The sequence below is a fragment of the Triturus cristatus genome, chromosome 11, assembly GCF_964204655.1.
Source record: "Triturus cristatus chromosome 11, aTriCri1.1, whole genome shotgun sequence".
Classification (NCBI taxonomy): Eukaryota; Metazoa; Chordata; class Amphibia; order Caudata; family Salamandridae; genus Triturus; species Triturus cristatus.
In genome coordinates, this window is record NC_140594.1 from 974,096,255 (window position 1) to 974,119,730 (window position 23,476).

At 42.4% G+C, this 23,476-nt stretch overlaps 1 protein-coding gene across 3 annotated transcripts in view; it reads right to left on the reverse strand.

Moving 5' to 3' along the window:
* Positions 1 to 4,065: 4,065 nt before the first annotated feature.
* LOC146785771 (phospholipid scramblase 1-like) overlaps positions 4,066 to 23,476 on the reverse strand; it is a 201,642-nt gene continuing 182,231 nt past the window's right edge. For all 3 annotated transcript variants that reach the window (XM_085635031.1, XM_085635030.1, XM_085635029.1), the window contains 2 exons: positions 19,369 to 19,530; positions 4,066 to 5,397 (listed from right to left, as the gene is read on the reverse strand). In XM_085635031.1, the coding sequence (XP_085491157.1) occupies positions 5,359 to 5,397; positions 19,369 to 19,530 (201 nt within the window). In that variant the 3' untranslated portion in view covers positions 4,066 to 5,358. The remainder of the gene's footprint in view (positions 5,398 to 19,368; positions 19,531 to 23,476) is intronic.

Consider the following 23,476-nt stretch of genomic DNA (forward strand, 5'->3'; position numbering starts at 1 on the left):
CAACTGAAGCTAAATAGGGAGATCCTACAGGACTGCCTAAAACTAGAAGGGGCTATAAAGATCCCCTGGGTAAAGTACGTGGGTGACTTTATGAATGATATTGATCACCCAGAATAAGTTACTGATCCTAGGTCCATACAGGCAATTTCTAGAAAGGCCCTAAGAAAGGACTGTCTTCAGCATTTGGCCACAACAAGACTGACAGGAGAAATCGTTAAACCCAGTGTAAGGCAACATCAGTTAATTGTAACCACCTTTAAAATGGAACCTTACCTTACTTTTGCACCTGGCACTTGGGATAGGCGGTTATTAACTTGGTTCAGGCTGGACATTATCTACAGACTTGTGACTGTCCCTAGAAATTAATGATTGGTCACAGGTATTGCCTTTATGTCCATGCGACAATCATTCTACCCAGTCCACTATTCATCTGGTTTTATTTTGAAAATGGTATCTAGTTTCGAGGAAAGCATGGATTTTACAGATTTTAAAACTACAGGGACTGCGGCAATGCCACCCAGCATTGATTAGGCTACAGTTTTTAGAGAATGAAATAACTGCCTGGTGCTTAACTATGTTCTTCAAGAAGGTACTTGCACAAAGAAAAATCATGACAATGAATGAACTATCGTAGAATTGACTTGACATTTTTATGGTTTTTATTACTGCAGTTTTAACATTAATTTATATTTTAGTGTCATTACTTGGATCGCTGTTTTTATGCATGTAACTTTGTGATAATATGCAATTTTGTTTTTATTCGTGTGCTTTTATGATTGTTATAACAGCAGTCGAATAAAGCTTTCCTTGACTTGCTTGTATGCAATCCTCTCAAATAACATGTAATCACGTAACCAATCTGTTTTTTGTAAATACTAATATTGCATTACACACAACATACTGTAACTAAGGGAAGCTTTTGTATGTGTATTACTAACAAGTAACCTGAGTGTCTTAAAATGGCCGCCAAAAACGCGGGAACTTCACTGTGCATGCGTCTACTGCATCTACGCAGTATGAGGTCTTCTATGCTTGGGGGGAAACTTTGCAGCTGAGCAATAGCTCTTAAAATGGCTGCTTGAAACTCACATGATAATGCGCATACTGTTGCTTAAACTAAACCTTATAAGTTCTACTAAACATTAATGCAAAAGATTAAAATAAGTAAATGGGGATAGAGTAGAGATAAGTGGTATACAATGAAATCATTTATTTCCGTATTCTAACGTGTCTTTTTCTGACTTTATTAGTTCATATTTGGGCCTCGGAGGGTGACTGAAATCCCTACCCAATTTGATTTGTGCGCAGGAGCACAGAAACCTGCCGGACATCATGATGGCACAGTTGAAACAAAGCCAAGGCCACACTGAACAGAGACGCCTGAGAACTCAACCTATTACATAGAACAATGATCTTAAGAAAATTATTACTTCTAGTATGGTGTGGTTGAACTCACCTTCTTGCCCTGTCCAATCAGAATAGGGGAAAACACAATATTAAAACTTTTGGGGGTGGTACACGAACACAGAATAGTATAATTGAGGTAAGTTAGCTAGAGACCAGTGTCAGACCCGTCATACCAACTCGTCACAGACCCGACTCTTATGCTGCCACAGACACTGAGACGCTGTCTCAGACTTTTCAGATGCCAGAGACCCTGCTCCAAAGACCGAAAATACTGATCGATAATCCAATCATCTAGAAGGGGAGTTGCGGAAGAACTATACGAGGAGAGTAGTGCCAGAGAGGGGTGCAACGCAGGTGTTGCACTTAAAAGAGGTCATCTTCCGAGTCCTGAACCTGTCTTGATCTTGATCTCATGTCCAGTTTGGGAGACCTTCACCCGACTCCTAGGCCAGGCGTTCGGTCATCGCACTATCCTAGGTAATTATAAATCGGTGTAGTATGTCCTTGTACTGCTCTCTATTTTTCTCCCTCTCCAGGTACCATCTCCACTGATCTTTTTAATTGTTAGACTTTAAATTCTTCTTGAAGGAAGAAGGTGTTAAACTGTATTACAAAATTGATTAGATAAAGATTTTAAACTTTGAGTTTGTGGTTATTTCAAAAGGTAAAGTTAATGTCTTTTTCTACTTTAAACTAACTCAACAACCTGATTCATTGCGCGAAGGAAAATGAATGACAAGGAGATTGAGTTGGTAAGATTTGATAAAGGTGAACATCAAATTACAGGTAAATCACTAAATTGATGACCATCGGGGTTTTTACTAGCTTACTTGTATGAATGTTATGGGCCCAGGTGAGTATTTGGTATGTGTGTGTGTGACATGAGCTGGTAATCCGCTCCATCAGTATCCTCTGGTGGGATACTGCTGCATCAGGTTATAACTGGCCAAGTGAGACTGCACCCAGATTTCCCATGTGGTGAAACACCAGGTCAAATTTTACTAGCTAGGAAATCTCATTAAAATCGATTGAGACACTGCCCCCACAAGACCATCTCCTACAGCATGGGGAACAGAACACTGTCCCAGCCTCCCCAGTCATTTTCTCCATTTGCTGCCCCCACTCTGCACAGACTCCCACACTTCCATTTATCACTTAACCCCCAGGGAACAGGGAATGCCATGCCAAATTTGGCCCAGAAAACTGATTTCATATGATTATTCTTCATTCGAGGATTAACTTGTAATGGCACAGTATTCAAGGGCTGTTACAACTCGGTATCTGATTTCACTTGCGTGTAGGTTCATCCCCTCCAGTGTTGTGGCACTTGTAGTCAGGATTAATTTATTTTGGGCACCATAAGAGCTGGTCACCGTATGGAAGGTGTAATGTTTGCCCAACTGGGATCACACACCTCAACAATACAAAATTAGTTAACTTTTTATCGAATGCCCACAAAATAATATTTTTCTAACCCATTCTATCATTCCAGCAGCTGAAACTAAAATCAATTGTTTCCAAAGGGTGAACCGTACCAGCCTGATCATTTGGTCCTATTAGCAGAACGTCCTTCCTGTTCCTGTATAATTAGACCTAGCCCCCTCTCATACACACTCTATTCTCTACTAGTCCTCACTGTAGCCTAAGCACCCTACAATCAGGCTCCTCCAAGTCAATTAAGAAAATGGGTGTCATGCGCACAAAGCCTAGAAAACATTATTAATTTTCAGTGGCGGCTCCTTCGTTATGGAGGAGGAGCGCCGTTCCCGCTGCCGAATCAGTAGGGAGATGCAAACATGAAAATAAAATGATAATAAAAACTTTACTATCACTGAGAACGGATTCTTGGGGAGGGGCATCCTGATGATAGCAGTATTTAGGAGGAGTGGTGGGCACTGTAAGTGCACATGTCGGTTTGGCCGGCTGTCTTAATGGGGAACAGAAATGACATGCACACTTAGATTTCTCCAACCTGAGCTGCACAGCTGGCTGGAGAATAGCAGGCACAGGCTCCCCAGTCACTATGTGCGTGCAAAACCAGACCAATCCAGGTGCTTCTCAAATCCGGGTTAATAGTATTACCATCATGAATGAAGCCTGTGGATTGGCGTAAGGGAGTCTGGGATGCTGATGTTCACCAGCAGCCAGAGGAGCAAGCAAAAGAGCAATGAAGCGGCGGGAGGCAGGTTAGTTTCCGTTATTCTGCCCCATCACTTTTCAATAACAGCAGCCGCAACTGTTAATTCTGTATTTTGAATGTCAGAATACTCTGGGTGCTTCGAATTGTCAGAGGATTGTACTTAAAGGGAGTGGGCAAACTATAATGACATGTTAAGGGGGTAAACATATTAAACTTTTTTTCATCTCCCTGCCTTCTCTATGCATCTGTCATGCTGGTTTTTCTGCAGACTTATAAGTTTGGCCCTGTGGTGCAGCGCAGAGTGATGGGGCCTCCCTGCGGAATTTAGTGAGAGGCCCATTAGACCACTTCCATTTTTCACGGATAATCAAGGTACTTGTTGGTTTAGCATTTCATGGTCATGTGATGTTTGCATTTTTAACGCTCTGTATATTCCCCACCTCCTGGTTTATTATTGATTAAAAACCATTTCAATAAACAGACAACAAAAATCACAAATAAATAACGGGAAGACATTATTGAAGTAGAGGTACATCATTTATTGTGACAATAAAAGGTACTTCAATATTGAAATTACATTGTTGCTGTACATCTACCGCGGACTGGTCCATTTATACATACAAGTACAGGCTACCTGTAACCAGCCAAGGTATACGCACAATTGGGCCATTATGGAGTCTTCGAAATAGACAACAAATGTACAGGACTAGTAAAAATTAGTTAAAAGCCATTTATCGAATTACATGAAGGTAGGTTTGCGTAATGCCAATTTTATTCCTACTAATCAAACATTTTAAGTGATAAAATATTTAAAAACGAACACTGAAATCGACACAAAAACATTTTCCAGTGTGCATGTAGGACAATCATTAAAACCTAATGAGACTTTGTGATGGCACACATTAAACCTATTGGAAACTCAACAGAAGTAAATATCCTACATATTGCCAAGTAGCCTCAAATGAAGGAATAGGATTTGTGTGGTATTTGAAATCCTTGCAGTATAAAACATATAATTTATATGCAATACTTAAGATGCTTCCTAATTCTCCATCAAAACTATAATAGGTTGTTGATGCCCATACAAATGAGACAGTATGACCTGCACCACTGCAGAAGTATAAATACAGTAAAAAAAATAAAAATAGCCTCCTAGCTTGTAGAATATCTGCTATCATCAGATCCAGCACAATAACAGACGTAGAACTCTTTCTTCCTCCCTCACTCTACCCAGGGCTTAATTTTCAAGGACCCAAGGTAATTGTTAGGAGGAGACTGCTGCAACTTACACACCCCTCCCAGCGCTGCCAAATGGCAGTACCACTGTTCCCCAATAACCATCCTAGTCCAATAAACGTGAGTTTGGAATATTACATGTCACCAGAAATGTAAGAACGGCCTGTTAGACATTTGTTATTTTAATGTATAATTGACTTTTTAAACAACCAGCATAAGGGCTCTGCTCAAAAAGAGAAAAGCAGTGCCACCAAGTGGTAGACTGTTAGAAACACGTGTTGGTGTTGAAACAGAAGTACCGGTGCAGAACCCCAGCAATCACCGGCACACATTAAGCTCTGGTCCCACCCTATTCACCAACAAATGTAATAAATTGGAGCATGTGCAGTAGTTAAAATTCAGCTCAATAAAGCGGATGTGAAATCTCTGCATAATAAACACAGTTAAGACTCTGCTTCAAGAAAAATATATATATGTCAACTGTCTCATGTAAAATATATGCAATCCATTTTGAGAAATATATAACAATTATGTATATTAGCAGGTTAAAGCTGTCAATCTGAAGTGTCAAGCTGTCAATTATTGTCTTGCTTGTGCTCAAAAAACATGAAATCCTAAAAAAGAAAAAGACAAAAAGAAATATTAATTTTGTGGATCTGAAATATAGATTGTAAACATTTACAGTTGAAGACAGTCAATTTTAGAGATTTTCTCATTTAAAAGATCACCAGATGTCAGATTGAAGGATTCCTAAAATAAAAAAAAAAAGTCTTTAGATTTAGGTCATCAAGTGAGTTAGCAGCCTTTTTTGAATCCTTGGAGCTAGCCAGTCAATCTTGAATGCTCCACTTGTGGCTATAGCTGTTGTATCAGGGCTGAAAAAAGGTGCTTTCCATTGATACAAGTTCCCAACTCTTCAGAAACGCTTTGCCTCATTATGCAAAACCCCCACCCGAATGAGAAAGTGAAGGAAACGAGAGGGGCAGCACAGCACAGCTGAAGCATTGCAGCTTGTGATAAAACATTTGGAGCTGTGGTGTTGCCATCTGTTCACCCCCTAACCCTCTGCTGAATACATCACTAGGCCTAGGGCTGGGCATTAACATCCCTTATTGCCTGCACTGGCGGGCATTAATGGCTGTTGATTACCCTTATCAGCCAATATTCGCTTAAATGCCTATAACAGCCTCTTATACCATCTTGTGGTCACTATGCAGCATTTTCCAGATCAAATAGGAAGGTTTCAAGAAGGTAAAGAGAATAAACAGTCTGGAGAATAACTTTACAGGCAAGCAATTATTCCTCCTAGGACTAATAAAACGGTGAAGTGTAAACATATTATTTCAAGATATGTGTCCCATTTCAGTCTGCTTCAGAATTCTGAGAGTAATGTTTGACAGAGGCTTATCGGGGGTAAACATTTTAGTATTAGCAGACAAGTAAATTACACATCGCAAGCCAAAATGTTGTGTCCTCAGGAGGGGAGGATTACCGTTTGCCGTTTCCTTGCTGTCACATGCCAAATTGCTGTGTCCCCAGAAGGGGAGGACTACCACTTGCTATTTCCTTGCTGAATCCCCGACACCGCAAAGAGGACTTAAAATCCCATCAACTTTTAAGTGCAACCTCAGTCCGCGGCACGGGACGCCCGCAGGGATGCGCCCGGGCCAAGGGCAGGCCCATCCACGCCCGGAAGAGGCTGGGCTGGGCCACCTCGCTCATCTGGGTTTGGAAAATTGAGGGACTGTATATGGGTGAATGTAAAATCAAGCACACGGAGGCTGGAGGGGAGATTATAACTACGCTGGGATTGTAGGAAGGTGGAATTGGACTGCATGGTTACCCCCACTTTTTGCCTGGTGTTTTGCTGGTTTTTGACTTAGTTTGACTGGGATCCTGCTAATCAGGACCCCAGTCTATCTGCTTTCTCCCTCAATTGGTTGTTCATGTACTTTAGGTACACTCCAGATTGGATTCTGAGGGATCCTTATAAGTCCCCAGTATATGGTATACTATGTACCCAGGGCATAGGTACCACAGAGTCCTCTCAGGGGCTGCAGCATGTATTATGCCACCCCTGGGAGGCCATTAAAAATGACACACCAGTTTTGCTACAGCAGGCTGTGTAAGGTGGTGCATGCACCCCCTACTTAGATATAGGTTCACTATATCCTTTATCATCAGTCACCCCTATGGCAGGCCTTATCAATCCTGAAGGCAGGGTGCTGGGTTTTATGTGAGAGGGCGCCCATGCATGAGCAGAGCCCCTCTGCAGCCTTCAGAACCTATATTCCAGGGTTGTTTGTGATGCAGCCAAACCATATATACTTAAGTGCATTATAACCTCGCGGCAAATGCCAACTTTAAAACGGCTGCATGGAAACATGTCATGTTTGGTGTCAAACACCTTGGAATCATACCTGCATACCAGTAACTGGTGTGGGAGGTATGACTCCACCCTACTAGAGGGAGAAATGACAGCACCGGTACACTCGGTACCAGCTTTACAGACCCTGGCATCACAAAATGGATGCTGCCAGCCACAGACATGAGTCTGCCCTCCTGCTGCTGGACGAAACTCCGGCAGGGGATGGCTGGACAATAGGTTTCCTGTCACAGGGAGGTGTGACACCTCCCAGACAGGCTTTAGTGTATTGGGGCTGGGTGAGTGCACAATGAGAGTGCTTTGATGTCTGCACTGGGGGCACATTTGGTGTCCCTGTGCATAGTCCAGCTCAAACCAGTTGCAGGGGCTATCAGCCCCTGCTCTGGCGCGAAACTGGACAAAGGACCTGGGTGTAGCCACCCTTCTGTCCTGACCCTCCCATAGGTGGGTCCCCAGAGTTTGTCCCACCCCTTCCTTGGGTATAAAGTAGCTGCAGGACTTTAGATTTACCTGGATGAAACTCTGCTACAGAAACCAAGTACTTTAACTATCTACACTACGTGGGATGACCGAAGAATCTCCCTTGGAGTAAAGGAGTTACTCCCCCTGCAAGGCAGGCACCTGAAACGCATCTGACCAGTTTGCATCTACGCAGCTCCTGAAGGACTCTGAAGATTTTGCAACATAGGAGGTGGGTTCCTAAGCTTCCCCAAGGCCGAATAGTGCTCTCAGTAAACCTGAGACCCGCAGCCCTTGTGGGGACTGTGCAACCCATACCCCTGGACACCGTGCACATTTGTAGCAGCATATGCTTTTTGGCAATCCCAGAGGCTGTGCTTTGGGCTACTTGTAGTCCAGATACCGAGCAGTGAGTCCACTGAAGATTACTGGCCTACACTCCACGAGTGTCCCGTGGGCTGGTATTTTGTGATTCCTCACGAGGTCCTTTCACGATCCCTGGTCCATCGACCCGTGGGTCCCTGAGAAGTATACTTTAACTTTAAGTGGGCTTTCCTGGTTGCTCCAGACGTGCCCTGACTCTCCATTGCTTGGGGAGTCCCCAGGACCTTGCTGGTCCTCACCGAAGCACCTTTTCTCTAACCGCGTGGGTTGCAGTTGCCAAGGCTAGTTGGTCTCCAATCCGGACACTTTGTGGGACAGCTCGCCTGCGGACTTTGGCCGTCCTCGACATCTCCTGGTCCCCGTGGCTGCAGAGTCTAGCTTCACCTCATCGCACCTGAAACACCCGACATTGGTGGGCACTGGTCTATCGTGCCCCTGGTCACTGAAGTGACCCAGATTCTGTCCCCTCTGCTTTCAGGTTCTTCTCAGCTCCGATCAAGGCTTGGATCACACCAGACACTTCTCATCTTCCCGGCAGCAACACTTTGCAGCATCACGCCATTGAAAACGACAAAGAATCCCGACACCATTTGACACCCGGCTTCCCTGGGTTAGGTAACACGAGTGCTCCGGTGCTCACATGGGTGCTGGCCTTGGAACCTTCTAAGTTTGAAAGGGTTTGCTCAAAGTCCTCTCCTAAGTGTCCTTAATCTTTAAAATTCCAACCGCGGCTTTCCCATAGGATTGTACGGAGCTTGCAGCTGTGTTCTCACACTGCACGTGTCCCCCGTGGGTCCCCTGTGTCACTACCTTGGGTGGTTCCTTGGGGTCCCAGCGATTCTACGTGCTCTAGGCACTGTGTATAGTCAAGTCGTTGTTCTTATACCACTTTCTTAATATATGGTTTGGTCTACCCCTGGGGCCCACTGTATATTGTGCTATTTACTGTTGTTTTAGTACTGTAATATTGTGTGCCTTGTTCTCTAATCTCATAAAGAGGTTAGTAGAGAGTATTTAGAAATGAATACATATATTTTATATATACACCTTGTGTGGTTCTCCTTTCATTTGGTCATTCAGGAGGTTATATTCTGGTAAACCAAGCTGCTTTATATTCCTTCCAGACTTAGCCTGAAGGCTGCTCTTCATAGCTACCACGAGGATAGCTTTCAATAAAGGTTGTCTTTAACCTAATCATCAATAAGGGTTGTTTGGATTGGTGCAAGGTGCCCACTATAACTAGTGGACAGCATATACCAGGCCAACTTCTCACAGGGATCCTTCTTGATAAGAGCAGCGGACGTCCTATCAAAGGAGATCGAGATTACTGAGCATCGCCTCTCACTGGAAGAGCTATGATTGCCGCTCACTGTCCCAGAGGTGAGGGGATGGACTGACGCCTAGTGGGGCCATCGCTAATAATTCAGCCCCAAGCTTGACAACCCGTAGGAAGAGCCCTAGCGAAACAAATTCCACTGGAACAGAGTGTAGCCTGACTGTTGAACCAACTGAAAAATGGAAGAGGGGGAGGACGAAAACAAATAACAACTAATAGCTGTCCTATTAGAAAACCCTCCAGAAAATGCAAAAATATGGCAGCAAACTCAGCGTGAAAGGAAACTACAAATATAAATACCTTACCATCCTTACCTCAGCCCCCCATTGAGGATGTCATATGTCAAAAGATAGATCAAATTATTGGAACATTATTACAGCCACTTAGGGATAAGCTATCAAAAGATAGAAGAGCTTAAGCTCATTCTCTCAGCTGGCCCAAGACAGGGCCATTTAGCACCCGTAAGGGTATCTGAGGGAAACCGTAACCTCCTTCCCACCGAAGAACAGCAACAGGGAGGGACAGTAAACAGACCGCCTACACAGACATTGCCAGAGGGCTCCTGAGTTAGGTCCCAAGCTGATACCTCTACTACTAATGAGTATGTAGACAGTGATATCTACCAGAGTATAGTGTGACAGCCCGAGACTGAACAGGTCAACAAAAAAAGAGAAGAAAGTGCTGGGTCTAAGTGTGAGGTAAGAAATAGAAATAAGAACAACAGAGGTAATACAGCAGACACTCCAATGGATGGCTTTATGGCTACAGAAAGACCTAAGAACACAACACAAGGTAGGCGGGTGGAATTACACCCGGCAGCATGCCACTGCGTTAATATTTTAGCCAATGCACTTGAATTAAAACAGTATCAGCAGGAGATGACAACGTAACTGATGTACAAGGCCTTGCATTGGCTGTCTAAATTTAACACAGGGTATCGTATGCGTTATAACCACTTGATAATGGCCAGACGGGTAAATGGGGTGGGCCACAGCACAAAATCGATTGAGAAGGATTGTGTGATCATAAATTTTAACAATTGCAGATTGATTGAACACCTATTGAATATATTGCCTAGTGCCTCGGCCAGATTCTAAAACTATTGCTCTACCACTTGGCTACTTTTACAAACCATCCTGGCACAGGTATTGTCTTCAAGATAGGGCCCCTTATAATGTGAACCAAATTTAACAGGATTGGCCAGAGATTTCACTCAACAACAGATATGAACCTCTAAATGAGCTTGATGCCTGCAACTGACTCTCTACTCTATCAGGCCCGCAGGCACCAAATATAGTACCTTCCACTCATAATATAAATACCAACCGGGTACAGATATTTACAATTTAAAACTAGTCACATGGAATATAGAGGGATATAGGCAGAAAAAGCAGGATGTGGAATGGCTATGCCTTATTTTAAATTACGATATCCTGTGCTTACAAGAAACATGGGAAATCGACAATCCGTGTAGTTGGCTATAGTACCTTCCAGACAAATGCAGTCCCGTCTAGAGCAGGGCGTGCAAGTGGGGGTATAGTCGCCATAATAGCGAACACAGTAGGGGCCACAGTAAAAAAGTTTATTAACATATCGCTATGTTATCATATCCTTTTATGTGCCGGTCAGCAAGGAAGGGACTGGCTCCTAATCAATATGTATAATATTTAACTTCACGGGTGACATGGCTGTGGTGGCAGAATCAATTCAGAAAGACAGATTCCCTTATGGCAAATCACCACACCTCCCTAGATATCGTATGGATGGATTATATTAATACTTATAACTGCAACAGAATGGAGTCGGCCGCTTGTGGCATGATAGCTGATTCAGGGGAGTCTTTCCGACGTTTTGTCCATAAGGCTTACGACTCTGCTCTAAATAGGCAACTAGTGATATTTAACTTGGAGATTATAAATCCAGTAGATCCTATGACAGGCCAATTAGATTATACTTATTTTGTTTGATCTCATAAGTCAACGATTTACTTTATTTTGGCCTCAGAAACCCTTGGATCACAGATCTCCTCTATTAAGACTGTAATCTGCCTATTCAGTGATCCTGCGGCTATCACGTGCCAAATGCCCTGGAGCCTGAAAAATGCAATTTCGGGTAAACGAGTTCCTAAGCCAAAAATTAAAAGGAAAAATTGCATTTTATTAAAATGTGATAAGCTAGATACAATAAAATTTACTTACAGCATTGTCTTCAGTATGATCCAAGAAATATTAATTTGCCTTGACCCACTTGTACAGCCCAATGTACCTTCCATAGCTTTTAAACGTATTTTAGCTGGAATTAATCTCAATCTTTTACGACTCTGCAGGAAAAAGCCTAGGGATTCAGCCTGCTGGTTTAACGAACGCTGTACTAGAGCACTTAAAAATCTCCGCACTGCCCTTAGAACACCACCTAGAGATAATGCCCTAGTAAAAAAGTTACATTCAATCTATAAAGCTGAGAGAGCTAATAGATTACGGGCCCTAAAAGAAGAAGCATTGGACAAATTAACAAAAGCTGCCACACTAAAAAATAGTAGGGACTTTTGGCTCATTATTAATGCCCCTTTTCTTAAAGCTGATGCAGATATCACTTTAGACCAACCTGTCGCAGAAGATGATTGTGTGAGCCACTTCACAGGGGTATTTGGTGTAGAAGGGGAGACTTCTGCAACTGCATTTTCAGTCTGAGTTGCCAAGAGGCAGTCAAACTACCTTTTACTCTGGATGAAATGCAAATTTCATTGAATCAATGTAGCAGATTGAGAGCAGCTGGCCCGGACAGGGTGCCAATAGACTTCTTTTTATTGAACCAGGAGCTTTGGGCCCCATTACTTACTAATGTGTTTGATGCTGTTTTACTAACGGATGTTCCCCACTCCTGTAAAAAATTAGTGATTGTACCAATCTATAAAAGTGGAAAAAAAGCACATTCAATCAATTATCGGCCAATTCGCTGCTAGACTCTACAGTAAAAGTAATGGGGCATTTCCTGCTAAATTGACTTGAAGATTTGGCTTTAGAAATTAAGATATTAATTCAAACAGTATGGTTTAACGCAGAATAAAGGGACTGTGGACCAATGGTTCAATTTAAATTTGCTGATCGCCAAATACATGGCAGCAATAGAAGGTCACCTCTATATGGCCTTTATAGAACTCTCGGCCGCTTTTGATCGAGTGGCCCATTAGAAACTTTGTTTCATAATGGAAACTATGAGGATAGGTAAAACAATCAATTTTATTTGGGAATTTTATTCCTCAGCCACAGCTTGTGTTCACTTTGGGAGAGAGGGGGAGTGTACTAGACACATCCCACTCTCCTGTGGCATTAGGCAAGGATGTGTACTGGCGCCTTTTCCTTTCTCCCTCTACACGAATGGCATGGAGGGAGCATTGGTTGAGTCAACTAGTGATGTCCCTGTTGTCAACTCTGCCCACGTTCCACTTCTGCTATATGCAGATGATGCGGTACTGCTGGCTCGGACCGGCTAGGCGCTGCAGAGGCATAGACAACTATGTAAGGTTTATGAGCAATTTGGATCTTAAAGTAAATGAAACTAAATCTTTTGTGCTCGTGGCAGGAGCAAGATTAAGAATCCAAACTATTGGGAACGTTGAGGCGAGGAGATTGGAGGTGGTAGTGTCGTTCTCCTACCTGGGGGTACTGTTTGACTTACAAAATACATGGCAAATCATGGTGGCAACATTATAGGGGGAATTTTTAGCTTCATCAAGAAACTGGGGTCTAAACCCTTAGAAACTATAAAAAAGATTTATGAAGCAAAAACAATGTCTGTGGCAACCTATGGAGTACCTGTTCCCTGTTTGCAAGAAATTGAGAATAGATTGTGGAAACGCCAACTGGCGTTCCTCAATCATGTCCTTCTTATAATTGCCGCATCGATTGGACATCCCTTTCATAACGGATTATAGCCAATTGCCCCCCCCCCCCTTGTGGCATTCAGAATGGAGGAGGGAAACAATGAAGCTAACGCAAGATATTTTGCAAGATTGCTTGAAGGGTCTCTTAAAATAAAATGGCTGCAATTTGTCAAGCAGAGCTTCTACTCCATTGGCTTGTCAAACCTATTTGATGAACCATCCACCTGCACCTCCATTTCTAGGTCAGAATTGAAAAAGCGTTTAACAGAAAACACAGGCATATGAGATGGAAAGCAGACTGTGGCAAATCAAGGGTTAAACAATATCACCTACAACCAAAAGCAAACACATCTGAACCTAATAATTTATCTTTTGTGACCAATTCTTATCACAGATTTTTATTAATAAGGTTCCACTTGAACGATATTCCCTTAATGCTTGGTTACCCCGCTAACACCCTCTCTATGAATGCTTTGTTTGTCCTTGCGACTTTATCAGCCCATTGGGACCTTCATTTGTTATTCTCCTGTAAATTTTACAGCGAGGAGAGGAAGAGGTTTATGCGTTCAATCTTGCATGCTCACAGTGTGTGACAATGTTGTCCAACCTTATGCTATCTAAAACAGTTGTCTGATCCCTTTATCTTTTTTGGCTTGGCTTCATTTTTTCCAAGGAGCTTTAAAAAATATAAAAAACGTAAGCTGAATTTATAACGCAAGAGACTAAATGGTTTCTAATTCTGTGCCATATTTTAATTGTATCTCCTAGCTTTTTATTGTATCTTTTAACGACTGCTGTTTTTATGTGTCTCATGGTACTGTGATCTTATTATACGTAGAATACTTTTATGCCGTTTTATCAGATTGGCGAAATAAATAGAGTAATGAATGGATGAGTACACAGCAGGGAGTAAAAGTAATTCATAAACGGCCTCAGGGTTACTCATTAGGTGGCTCTATGTATTATGTCAAAAATGGTAATATCTCTCAGGGTGTGTCAGCAAATTTTATTGTCCATCTACCGTGTGGTAGACCTTCATGCGAGTGCTGTGGGGCTAAATTTCAACTCCAATCCTTTGAGGAGCGTCTGCAATGTCAAAAACAGAAAGTTGATGCTGAGCTCGCAACTTGAAGATATTTTAAGTTTGGAGTAATCAGTCGGAGAGAGCGAGAGAGTTGAAAGATAGACACCTGAGGAAAAGGATTGCAGGCCTAGGATGATTAACTGGCATGGGTGTAAATTCAGGACCACAAGTGTAAAAATTCAGGACAAAGGGTCAAAATTCAGGACATAAATTCTGGACAGAAGTCCAAAATACAAGACAAAAATTTGGGACAAAAAGTACGTTTTACAGAAACATTGGAAGAGGTCGCGCAATAGTATATAAGTAAATAGACAACCAACATAAGTAAAAGTCAAAATAAGTTTATATTATGTGGGACAATCGTGCACTTCACAGTTTTTCAGTATGTGCCCAGCTTTGAGAAACTGTGCAGGTCTTTTGTGGTATTTCACATTATCCTAATCTATTTATATGGTTACAGCACTGGGTTGTCCAGAGCAGGCATGTTTGGAGAGAGAAGTAGTCAGGAAGATCTGCTCAGATGGACATTGCCAATGTAGCAATGTCCTTTGTGAAGGTACCTTACACGACAGATGTTATAGTTGTGATGAATCTGTTTATTGAACATATAAAAAATAAATTACAAAATATATTTTTTTAAAATACATAAATTCTGCCTACCTGCTAGATCCACTGTTATTTAACTTTGCATGAATAAAAACCAGCCAAGGGAATTGTGTCTGCAAAAATTAAATGTATACTGGCCACCATGTCATGGCGGTTTGACAAAAGTACCACTGGTGAAAGTTCTTATGGAAAAACTATGTCTGCGGACATGGTGGAGATCTGCAAGCATGGTCGATGATTCACGGTTGTTGAGGAAGGGCCTCCTCTGACCCAGTGGGGTGCTTGCCATACTTTAAAAGACCCCCAAAGTCCCAAGGTAAAACTGTTAATTACAGTGTACTGCTGGCACCCTTGCATTATTGTGGTTGGCCTGAAAAGGTACCTACAACCGGTCACCTAATCCACATAGCCCAACATTGACAGATGAGATTGTCATAGCTTTCTATGGGCACATTTTGCATTTGCTTTAAAACAACAAGAATAATAATCATATATCTTGATCCCCTTAGAAACGTTTTTTTTGTTTTAACCATTAAAGTATTCCTTTCACTAAATTGGGTTGTGGATTTCATGTGTTGTATGTTCTACCTTTGAAGTTGTTTTGGTCCCACAAAAATACTTTCTGAACATTTACTTTGAGGAGCGTGTTGATTAGTTTGAGGGAGTTTATGCACAGCTTGCCCATCAGTTTACAATCCAGTTTCCTATGCAGGACCTAGAACATCGAGACAATCGCAGAATGCCATGCGTTAGGCAGAAGCAAGAGAAGACACACCCCCTGCTGTAACTACCCCAGTTCCCATTGTCATTCTGTATGTAACAATCAGCTGAAGTCAGAATGACAATGGGCCAGTCCTCAGTCTGTGCGGTGTTGGGGAGGGGCTGCTGCAGCCTCTACAGTCTAAGAGAAGTGCAAGCTGGTTCCAATAGCAAGAACATTAAACTCCTAGGGCATCTCCAGGGAAACAGCACAAATTGCTGTAATCCCCAAAATTACAGACAAATGGTGTCTGTAAAAAGAATGGTAATGGACAACATGCCAAAATAACAGACGGTCCCTGAAATTTACGGTCGGTTGATCACCCTATGCAGGTCACGATACCATCAAATTTTGCAAGTAACCTGGTTAAAAGCATTCGTATAGTTAAGACCCCAAGACAAAATGTTACAAGTATCGCAAGCTCATCAAAGATGATAAAGTCATATGCCCATGTTTTTTTATCGAAATTTGGAAAGATGTCTCTTCAACTATACTCCCTTTTACTCTAAAGAAGTGAGAGGACCACCCCATTTTTTTTGTAATTTGATCCACCAGGAATCCAAAAGTGCACAGCTCTGAACAAGCATTTGAAATGCAATAGGTTTCCTTTTGAGAGAGTTTAAGCTATTGGCATTGTAAGTGACAATGTCTTTTATTTATCTGTTTTGATAATTAACACATACATATGAGGCATTGTCCTTTACAATGCCAATAGTTCAAACTCTTGTAAATGCAAATTTCAAAGGAGCAGCCGCCATTGTCCCGGGTGCTTGGAAAGTGAAAGCATGCATGGTGCGCTGAATTTTGCAGGGAATCATGTCGTACCTGCAGTAGGAGAAACTAATTAAAAAATAGTGCTTACAGACTAAATAAGACATACCGTGTAACAGAAGTAAAAGGGCCAGTCCTCATGGGAGGTTACAAATGAAGATAAGGCGGTACTAAGGAGGTACTAACAAGCCTATTAACACATCAGAAGCAAGCATTTACAAAGGAGAATGACACAAGCCACTGACAAATATGAGCAGAGAGTTGGCGGGGCTTCAAGTCCTTACTCTAATACAGCATGCCTTGCAGAGCAGCACCTGTGCTGCCTAGGCTCGACCTAAAAACTGAAAAAATCATCTCTGGCAAATGTGCTCTGTTCGATTGTGGCCCGTTGCCTTTGTGCACAAAAGATTTGGTTAAGATGTGGAGGTTTATGCCCACTTATCAAGCTATTTTCAGTTCATAGAACCCCTTCATGTGGTGTGCTTTTCTTAAGCATGGACTGACCACTTTGGTCCCCATTGATTCTAACATTGCCTAGTCAGAAGAAGCAGGGTATCTATTACCCAGTTCTGCCCGCTTCAGAAACTGAAATAAAGTTACTTCTGCATTCTGTAGTGCCTTTATAACATCACAGTCCAAGCCCTTTTTGATATGAGTGCATAAGTATGTAAATAACATGTGTATGGAATCAGCTCTTAATATTTCTGAAATATGCTTGTCCTTCAAGGATCACACATTCCTTCTTATAGGTTTCTGAAGGAATGGCAAAACATCGTTGAAAATCTCTTGAAAAATATGGTGCCAAGACTACAGCCTCTCTGCTAAAGCCACCAATCACCTGGCTATTAGGGACCTAAAAAAACATAACAAAATCTGCCAGTACATACTACCGTGCTCCTCGAATTTAATCAGGGAGTATTCATTTTTTGAGAGAAATTAATCTCTTCCACACAGCGTCTACTGCAAAGTTCATGGAGTCTTCTGTTGAGCTGTGCAGTTCCCTATCTGAATTTTTCCATGAAAAAATTTAAAACACCTGGCTTCCCTTTGACATTAGTATAATACCTTTCATGAAAGATTGTGATTTTGACTCACCCCAGGGACATTGGACGAACTTCAGCCTATACTCAATGGTCTTTATTATAAATTTGACTCCCCTCAAATGCACGTCCTGCTTGTGCCCTGATGAGACGTCTAGACATCATAGCTCCTGCTCGACCTTTCTTGCATCAGCCACCATCACTTACTACAGAAGTACACAAAGTACGTCCCCTGTTGAAAAACATTCAGTGGCCCCTAAGCATCTCAACAACTTCATACCCATCTTGTTGTTCTTCTCTCTCAAATCTCTGAAAACAAAGTAAGCTGCCAAATTTCCTCTTTCAGCAAAACCAATTTACTTCTTTGCCATGCTTAAGCTGGATTCCTCCACTCCATGGAAAACCAGTACAAAGACCAAGGCAGGCCTTAAATTGCACTTTGTCGACAAGTAAACAGAACACAGCGTGCCCGTCTGCGCCTAACTGAATTAGAAAAAGCTTTTCCAGGAAACCGCCTTCATAAATCACTCAGTTTATTTTCTAGCTATGAAATCTTCGCTTAACTCATGATGCATATTTTCCCTTACCCTGCAGGTGTGCATTATATACCTTATATTCAAACACCAAAATCAATAAGCAATGTGATAATGCATATCAGCATAACACATCAAGGATTATTATGCACATAATTCCCCGCAAGCTGCGATCAGGGTATGTAACTACATTGGCTCTCTCCATGCAGTTTCTGTACTTTCTAAGCGCAAATGAACGTCTTCAAACAAAGAGAAGACATGCTCTCATCTTTCAAATGCTGAGGCAATGTCATCATTCAACTGGTAACTACTCATGTGAAAGTTTTTCACATGTACCTTAAAATGCACTTACCACCCCTTTAAAAAAGTAAAGAAATATAAAAAATGAAATGTAGTATGGCTCATTTAACCCCTTCAGCACGGCGCGGATTACCGCGCTGTGCTGAAGGTTCTATTGCGCGGGCGGGGCCATGACGGAGCGGTTCCGTCATACGCACAGCGCAACCGATGCGCATGACGGAACTGCTCCGTCATGCGCATCGAAGGGGTTAACAAGCTGTCATCCCTAAACAAGTGGTCCCCAATGAACACACAACACTTGTGTGTAAGGAAACTGTAATTTACCAGTGTTCCTCACCGTAAAACTGAAAATTATGTATTGGAGCACTAACGAATAAGGAGCCACAAAATACAAGTGATGCAAGAGTGAACCAACTGCAAGCAGCTTGCGGTATTACGCTCAGTACAAGTGATTTCAGCAGGTCTTGCAGACAGTGCATGCGTGCTGATGCTCGACCTAAAAATTGAGTCCTTCCTATGGAAGCTGGCAGTGAAAAAAAGATGACATCAGGAATGACTGAAGGAATGGTATCAAGTGAAAGATCCACAAGAGCTGAGTGGTTAGAAATACCTGACGGAGATGCTCTTAAGACAATTTACAAAGCCATGCATTTGTTTGGTTTACAATATACATCAAGATGCTGCTGGTTGATTAATAAAAGCTAATCATGAATGTCCTTTATCTCAAGGGAAAGTTTGCTCTGGGTGAAAAATTTCTCAAGCACCAGAACTCGTGTGTGATGGTAAACTCACCAGCATAGTCCGATACCAGTGGATCCTTTTTGAGAGGGTGGGCAGAATTATAACGTCAAACTAGAGGCACAAGTGTTACAAGGCTGTTATCAGAAAATGACCGAGGTTACGATCAGCCTGAGAAAAGGTAAACTGTACATCATGCACAGGGATACTTCAGATATGGCGTACCCTGCTCTGAAACCCACCAGAAATGCTGTTGTAAGTCGGTTGCACCAGAAGCATGTAACAGTTACTCCTGAAAAACTTACTATTAGGAAACAGGCACTAAGTAGCACCGCTTTTATTTTCACATCAAGGTCCATAGGGAATTGGATCCCGAAGTTGTCTGCATCTGTGAATGCCTCCTTTACAAATCCACTCCACTGCTTGGAAATCCTTCCAACATCTTGGGACTCATCAAGGGATTTTACCTAGGAAAACAAGTAGCAACAGAAGCATAAAATGCGTGTTATGACTGCATAAACATGTTGCAGAATTCATTCCCTATAGTGACTCATGTGCTACTGGACCTAGAGTCACCCCTTTACACCAGCCACTTGATACATCCCTCTGTGTTAGAAGAGACTGGAATAATTTTAATTGACGCCATGTACATTTCTTCAAAAATCAGAGACTTGCCCTTACTCTTATCACAGATCCCCTTTTCCACTCTTGTGAATGGTTCATTTCTCATATTAACCTGCTGTTTCCAGGTGAGAGCAGAATTAAATATTAGCCCCAAGTATGAGAAGTTATGTGCATGTTTCAAATCACCACCTATACTAAAGTGTCGATTTCTGGGGGCAGGTGACCCACAGGTCATTACAAATGACGTGTTAAGGTTGACTTGACGATCCAATCTCTCATGGAAGATGAATAATTATCTACCAACAGCTGAAAAGCTTTTAGAGAGCAGGTTAAGTAGGACCACATCATATGCATAGAGGATTATGGAGAAGGGTTGATGGCTAACCTGGGGCACGTCCATGCACCCTCCACCAAACACCTTCTTTCAATTATTTGTATAGCTAGAGAAGAGAAAGGGCGTAAGGACATCACCCTGCCTCACCCCCCATCTATAATGAATTCCTCTGTGCATTCACAATCATTTCCATATCTCACTCTGGGAACAGTACCGGGGTAAATGTTCCCAATAGTTTTAATTAAGTAAACATCTACCCCATGCCCTCCTTCAACAGCCATAACTTACTATGGGAGACACGGTCAAAAGCACATGACGGGTCAAACGTCAAGTAAATACTGCCCTTTTAAGCTATTGTGTATTTCATGGCCGACAGGTCCAAGTTGAAACTATTCCACAGTGCCTAAATCCCTCTGAAATCCATACTGAATGCCTGACAAAAAGTGATGCTATTCCACCCACTCTTCCAATCCACCCAAGATAGTCCTTCCTACCATCTAGACCAGTTCATCAAACAAATAAACCAGGTCACCACAACTGTTTTCTTATAGATAGTAAGCACTGAGACCAGTATTTAGGGTTCCATTCTACAAGTTGTCATCAAAACATATATTAATTGTAGACCCCAGAATTCAACATTGGCCTTAAAATATCTGAAGGGACCCCACTGGATCTGGAGCTTTTGAATTGGAACATTTATTAATTGCGGCAAATACCTCTTGCAAGGTTGTATAAACATTTCTTAATTTTCACAAGAAAGGAAGGGGATTATATGATTTCCCCCTTCTCGCTATAATCCTTCTCAACCGTTTTTTCCAGTTGCATATACACTACAAAAATAGGTAATCCATTCATGGGCCAAGATAGCTACTTTAAGTGAGGGACCTCACTTATCTCTGAACATCGGGCGATACATCACTTGCCAGAAGGCCAGGTTATCCTACTAGACCTTACAGGTTGCCTCAAGGGCAGCTCAAGCCTCTTCCGTAATGGTTTCCTTACTCTGGCTGAGGGCACCGTGATGCGCTTTCTGCACTCCAATATCTCACTCTGTAATCCATTACCTTTTTTCAGTGCAGCTTCAAATCTCACATGAGTTTTTCTACATTTGTGGTCGAACCTTTATGATACTTCTGCTAGAAGGCTTAGAGAGTACATCTTTTATATAATTTGAGACTGGAACCAAAGATCCTTTAATTCCCATGTTGCCGGCAATCTCATCTAGTTAAACATTTACCTACATTTTGTTTTCCTTTATTAATTTTGCTAAGAATTTATCTGGGTTCACCCAGTCCTATTTATTCATGGAGCATTTCTGCTAACCACCTTAATTTTTCTGGCATCTTTACAGCACGTACTCTGGGCGTCCCATACAGAAGAATCAATCTGCAAACTTTGTGGATGAAGGTCACAAAAAGCAATTTCCATTAAGTTTAAAGTTATGGAATCTCAGATTATCAGACACTAGTATATATTCAAAAATACTTCCTTCTTCACTAACTGTACATGTCTTTACAAATGAGACTGTCGGTATGCTTACTTCATTTGCAAACACAAAATTAGTTTAAGAACTTGTGTTTAATCATGCTTCCATACACTGTTCATGCACCGCCTGGGAGCTTTTTTTGCCTCTGCACCCACATCTTCAATAAAGCGCGGTCACGCCTCCATGCAAATGAGGGAATGCCCCCGGAAGATAGCGCTGGAGCTTTATGTGCACCGGCACTATTTGTATAACAGAAGGTGCCACAAACACATCTTCAGCCCCTTCTGTAATACCAAAGTATCCCAAAGCGGGTGCAATTGTCCGTTGCGCCCTTGGGGCACTTATGTAATATGGCCCCTGGTGTTCTCTAAGCCCAAAATTTGGTAATGTGAGTCACCAGCTCTGTATTTCTACACACTTCCATTTACTAGAGTAGAAATATAAATAGCCATACCTTCTTTGGCTCTACCTGAATTGGGCTTAATTGCTGACGTGGAATGTCATATACCCAATAATACGGAGTGGATCTAATGACCATGTGTCTTGAAAACATAGGATTTAATATATTTCAATGAAAGTAACCAATTTAATGTTGTCTAATTTGTTTTGTAGGTCCGCTACATTCCAATATAGGATGCTCAAACTAGTGTCAACTTTTTACCCCTAGCGTCAACTAGCTTTGCCAAGTGTATCCCCCTTATCCACTACACCTTCTTATATACCAGTCAGTGGGGCATGTGTAACACCTATTGGTAAAATAAGACTAGGTCTTCTCCGTCCTTGTTGGTATTGAATGTGGAGGTTCAACACATGCTGGCCACTGTGGGTACGCCAATGTTTTTAAAGCCTGCCATTGTAAAAGAAACGGTGTGTCACGGAATAAAGCATTGTGGTGAATAGAAAGCTATGAATGGCTGAAGGAGTCGCGTGAGCCACAATCCAGCACCATACCCCATAGCCTCAAACCTAGTCTCCATACTTGTGCCATTCCACATTCTCAGTCCACTCTCCTCTCTTGCACCAGCCCGTTTGTTGAAGATGGAATGAAGTAGGCATCTAGTACCATGGAAATAGCAGATATTCTGTGGGTGTTTTTGTAGAAATATGTGTAAATTCACGAGAGATGTGTAATTTTTATGTGTGCAGAGTAAGAGGTGTGCTCATGTAAGTGTTGGGTGATGGTGAATCGTGTGAGTGAGTGCAGCGTGAGTGTAGTGTGGAAATTTGCCAATGTGTCAGGTGAGCTGCATGAATGCAATGTGAGAGGAGGGCCCATGTGAGTGCCAGGTGAGACGAGTGCGTGCAGAGTGAGTGCAGGGTGGTGCGAGTGGTAAAAATGCAGGGTGAGTGGTGTGCCTGTGTGTTAGACAGTTTGAGCAGTGAGAGTGATTGGTGAGTGCATGGTGAGAGGAGTTAGTGCAGAGGGAGTGGTGTGGTCCTATAGGTTCCGGCACACTATTGTCTCTTGTGCAGGCAGGATGAACAGAGTGCCTGTAGTGCAGGCTGAGAGGTTTGTCTTTGTGATTGCAGCGTGAGTGGAGGAAGTGCAGGGTGAGTGGTGAGACTACAGGGTGAGTGCTGTGCTTGTGTCCGTGGTGTGAGTGATATGCCTGTGAGAGTGAAGATGTGGGTGACTGGGGAGCTGTGTGAGTGACCCGAGTGCCTATGTGAGTACAGAGTGAGCGTGCACAGTGAGCAATGTGACAGTGTGAGAGGAGTGGCTGGAGAGTGAGTGATGTTACATAAGAATATGGGTCAGGGTGAAATTACAGACTGGGAGGAATGAATGCATGGGGAGTGATGTACTTGTTTGAGTGAGTTTACAAAGTGAGCAGTGAGAGTGACAGGTAGGTGAAGTGTCACTTGAGTGCAGGGTGAGTATAATGCTCTTGCAAGTGAAGGGTGAAAAGCATGAGTACACAGTGAGTGGTGTGAGTGCAGTTTGATCACTTTGAGTTCAGGGTGAGTG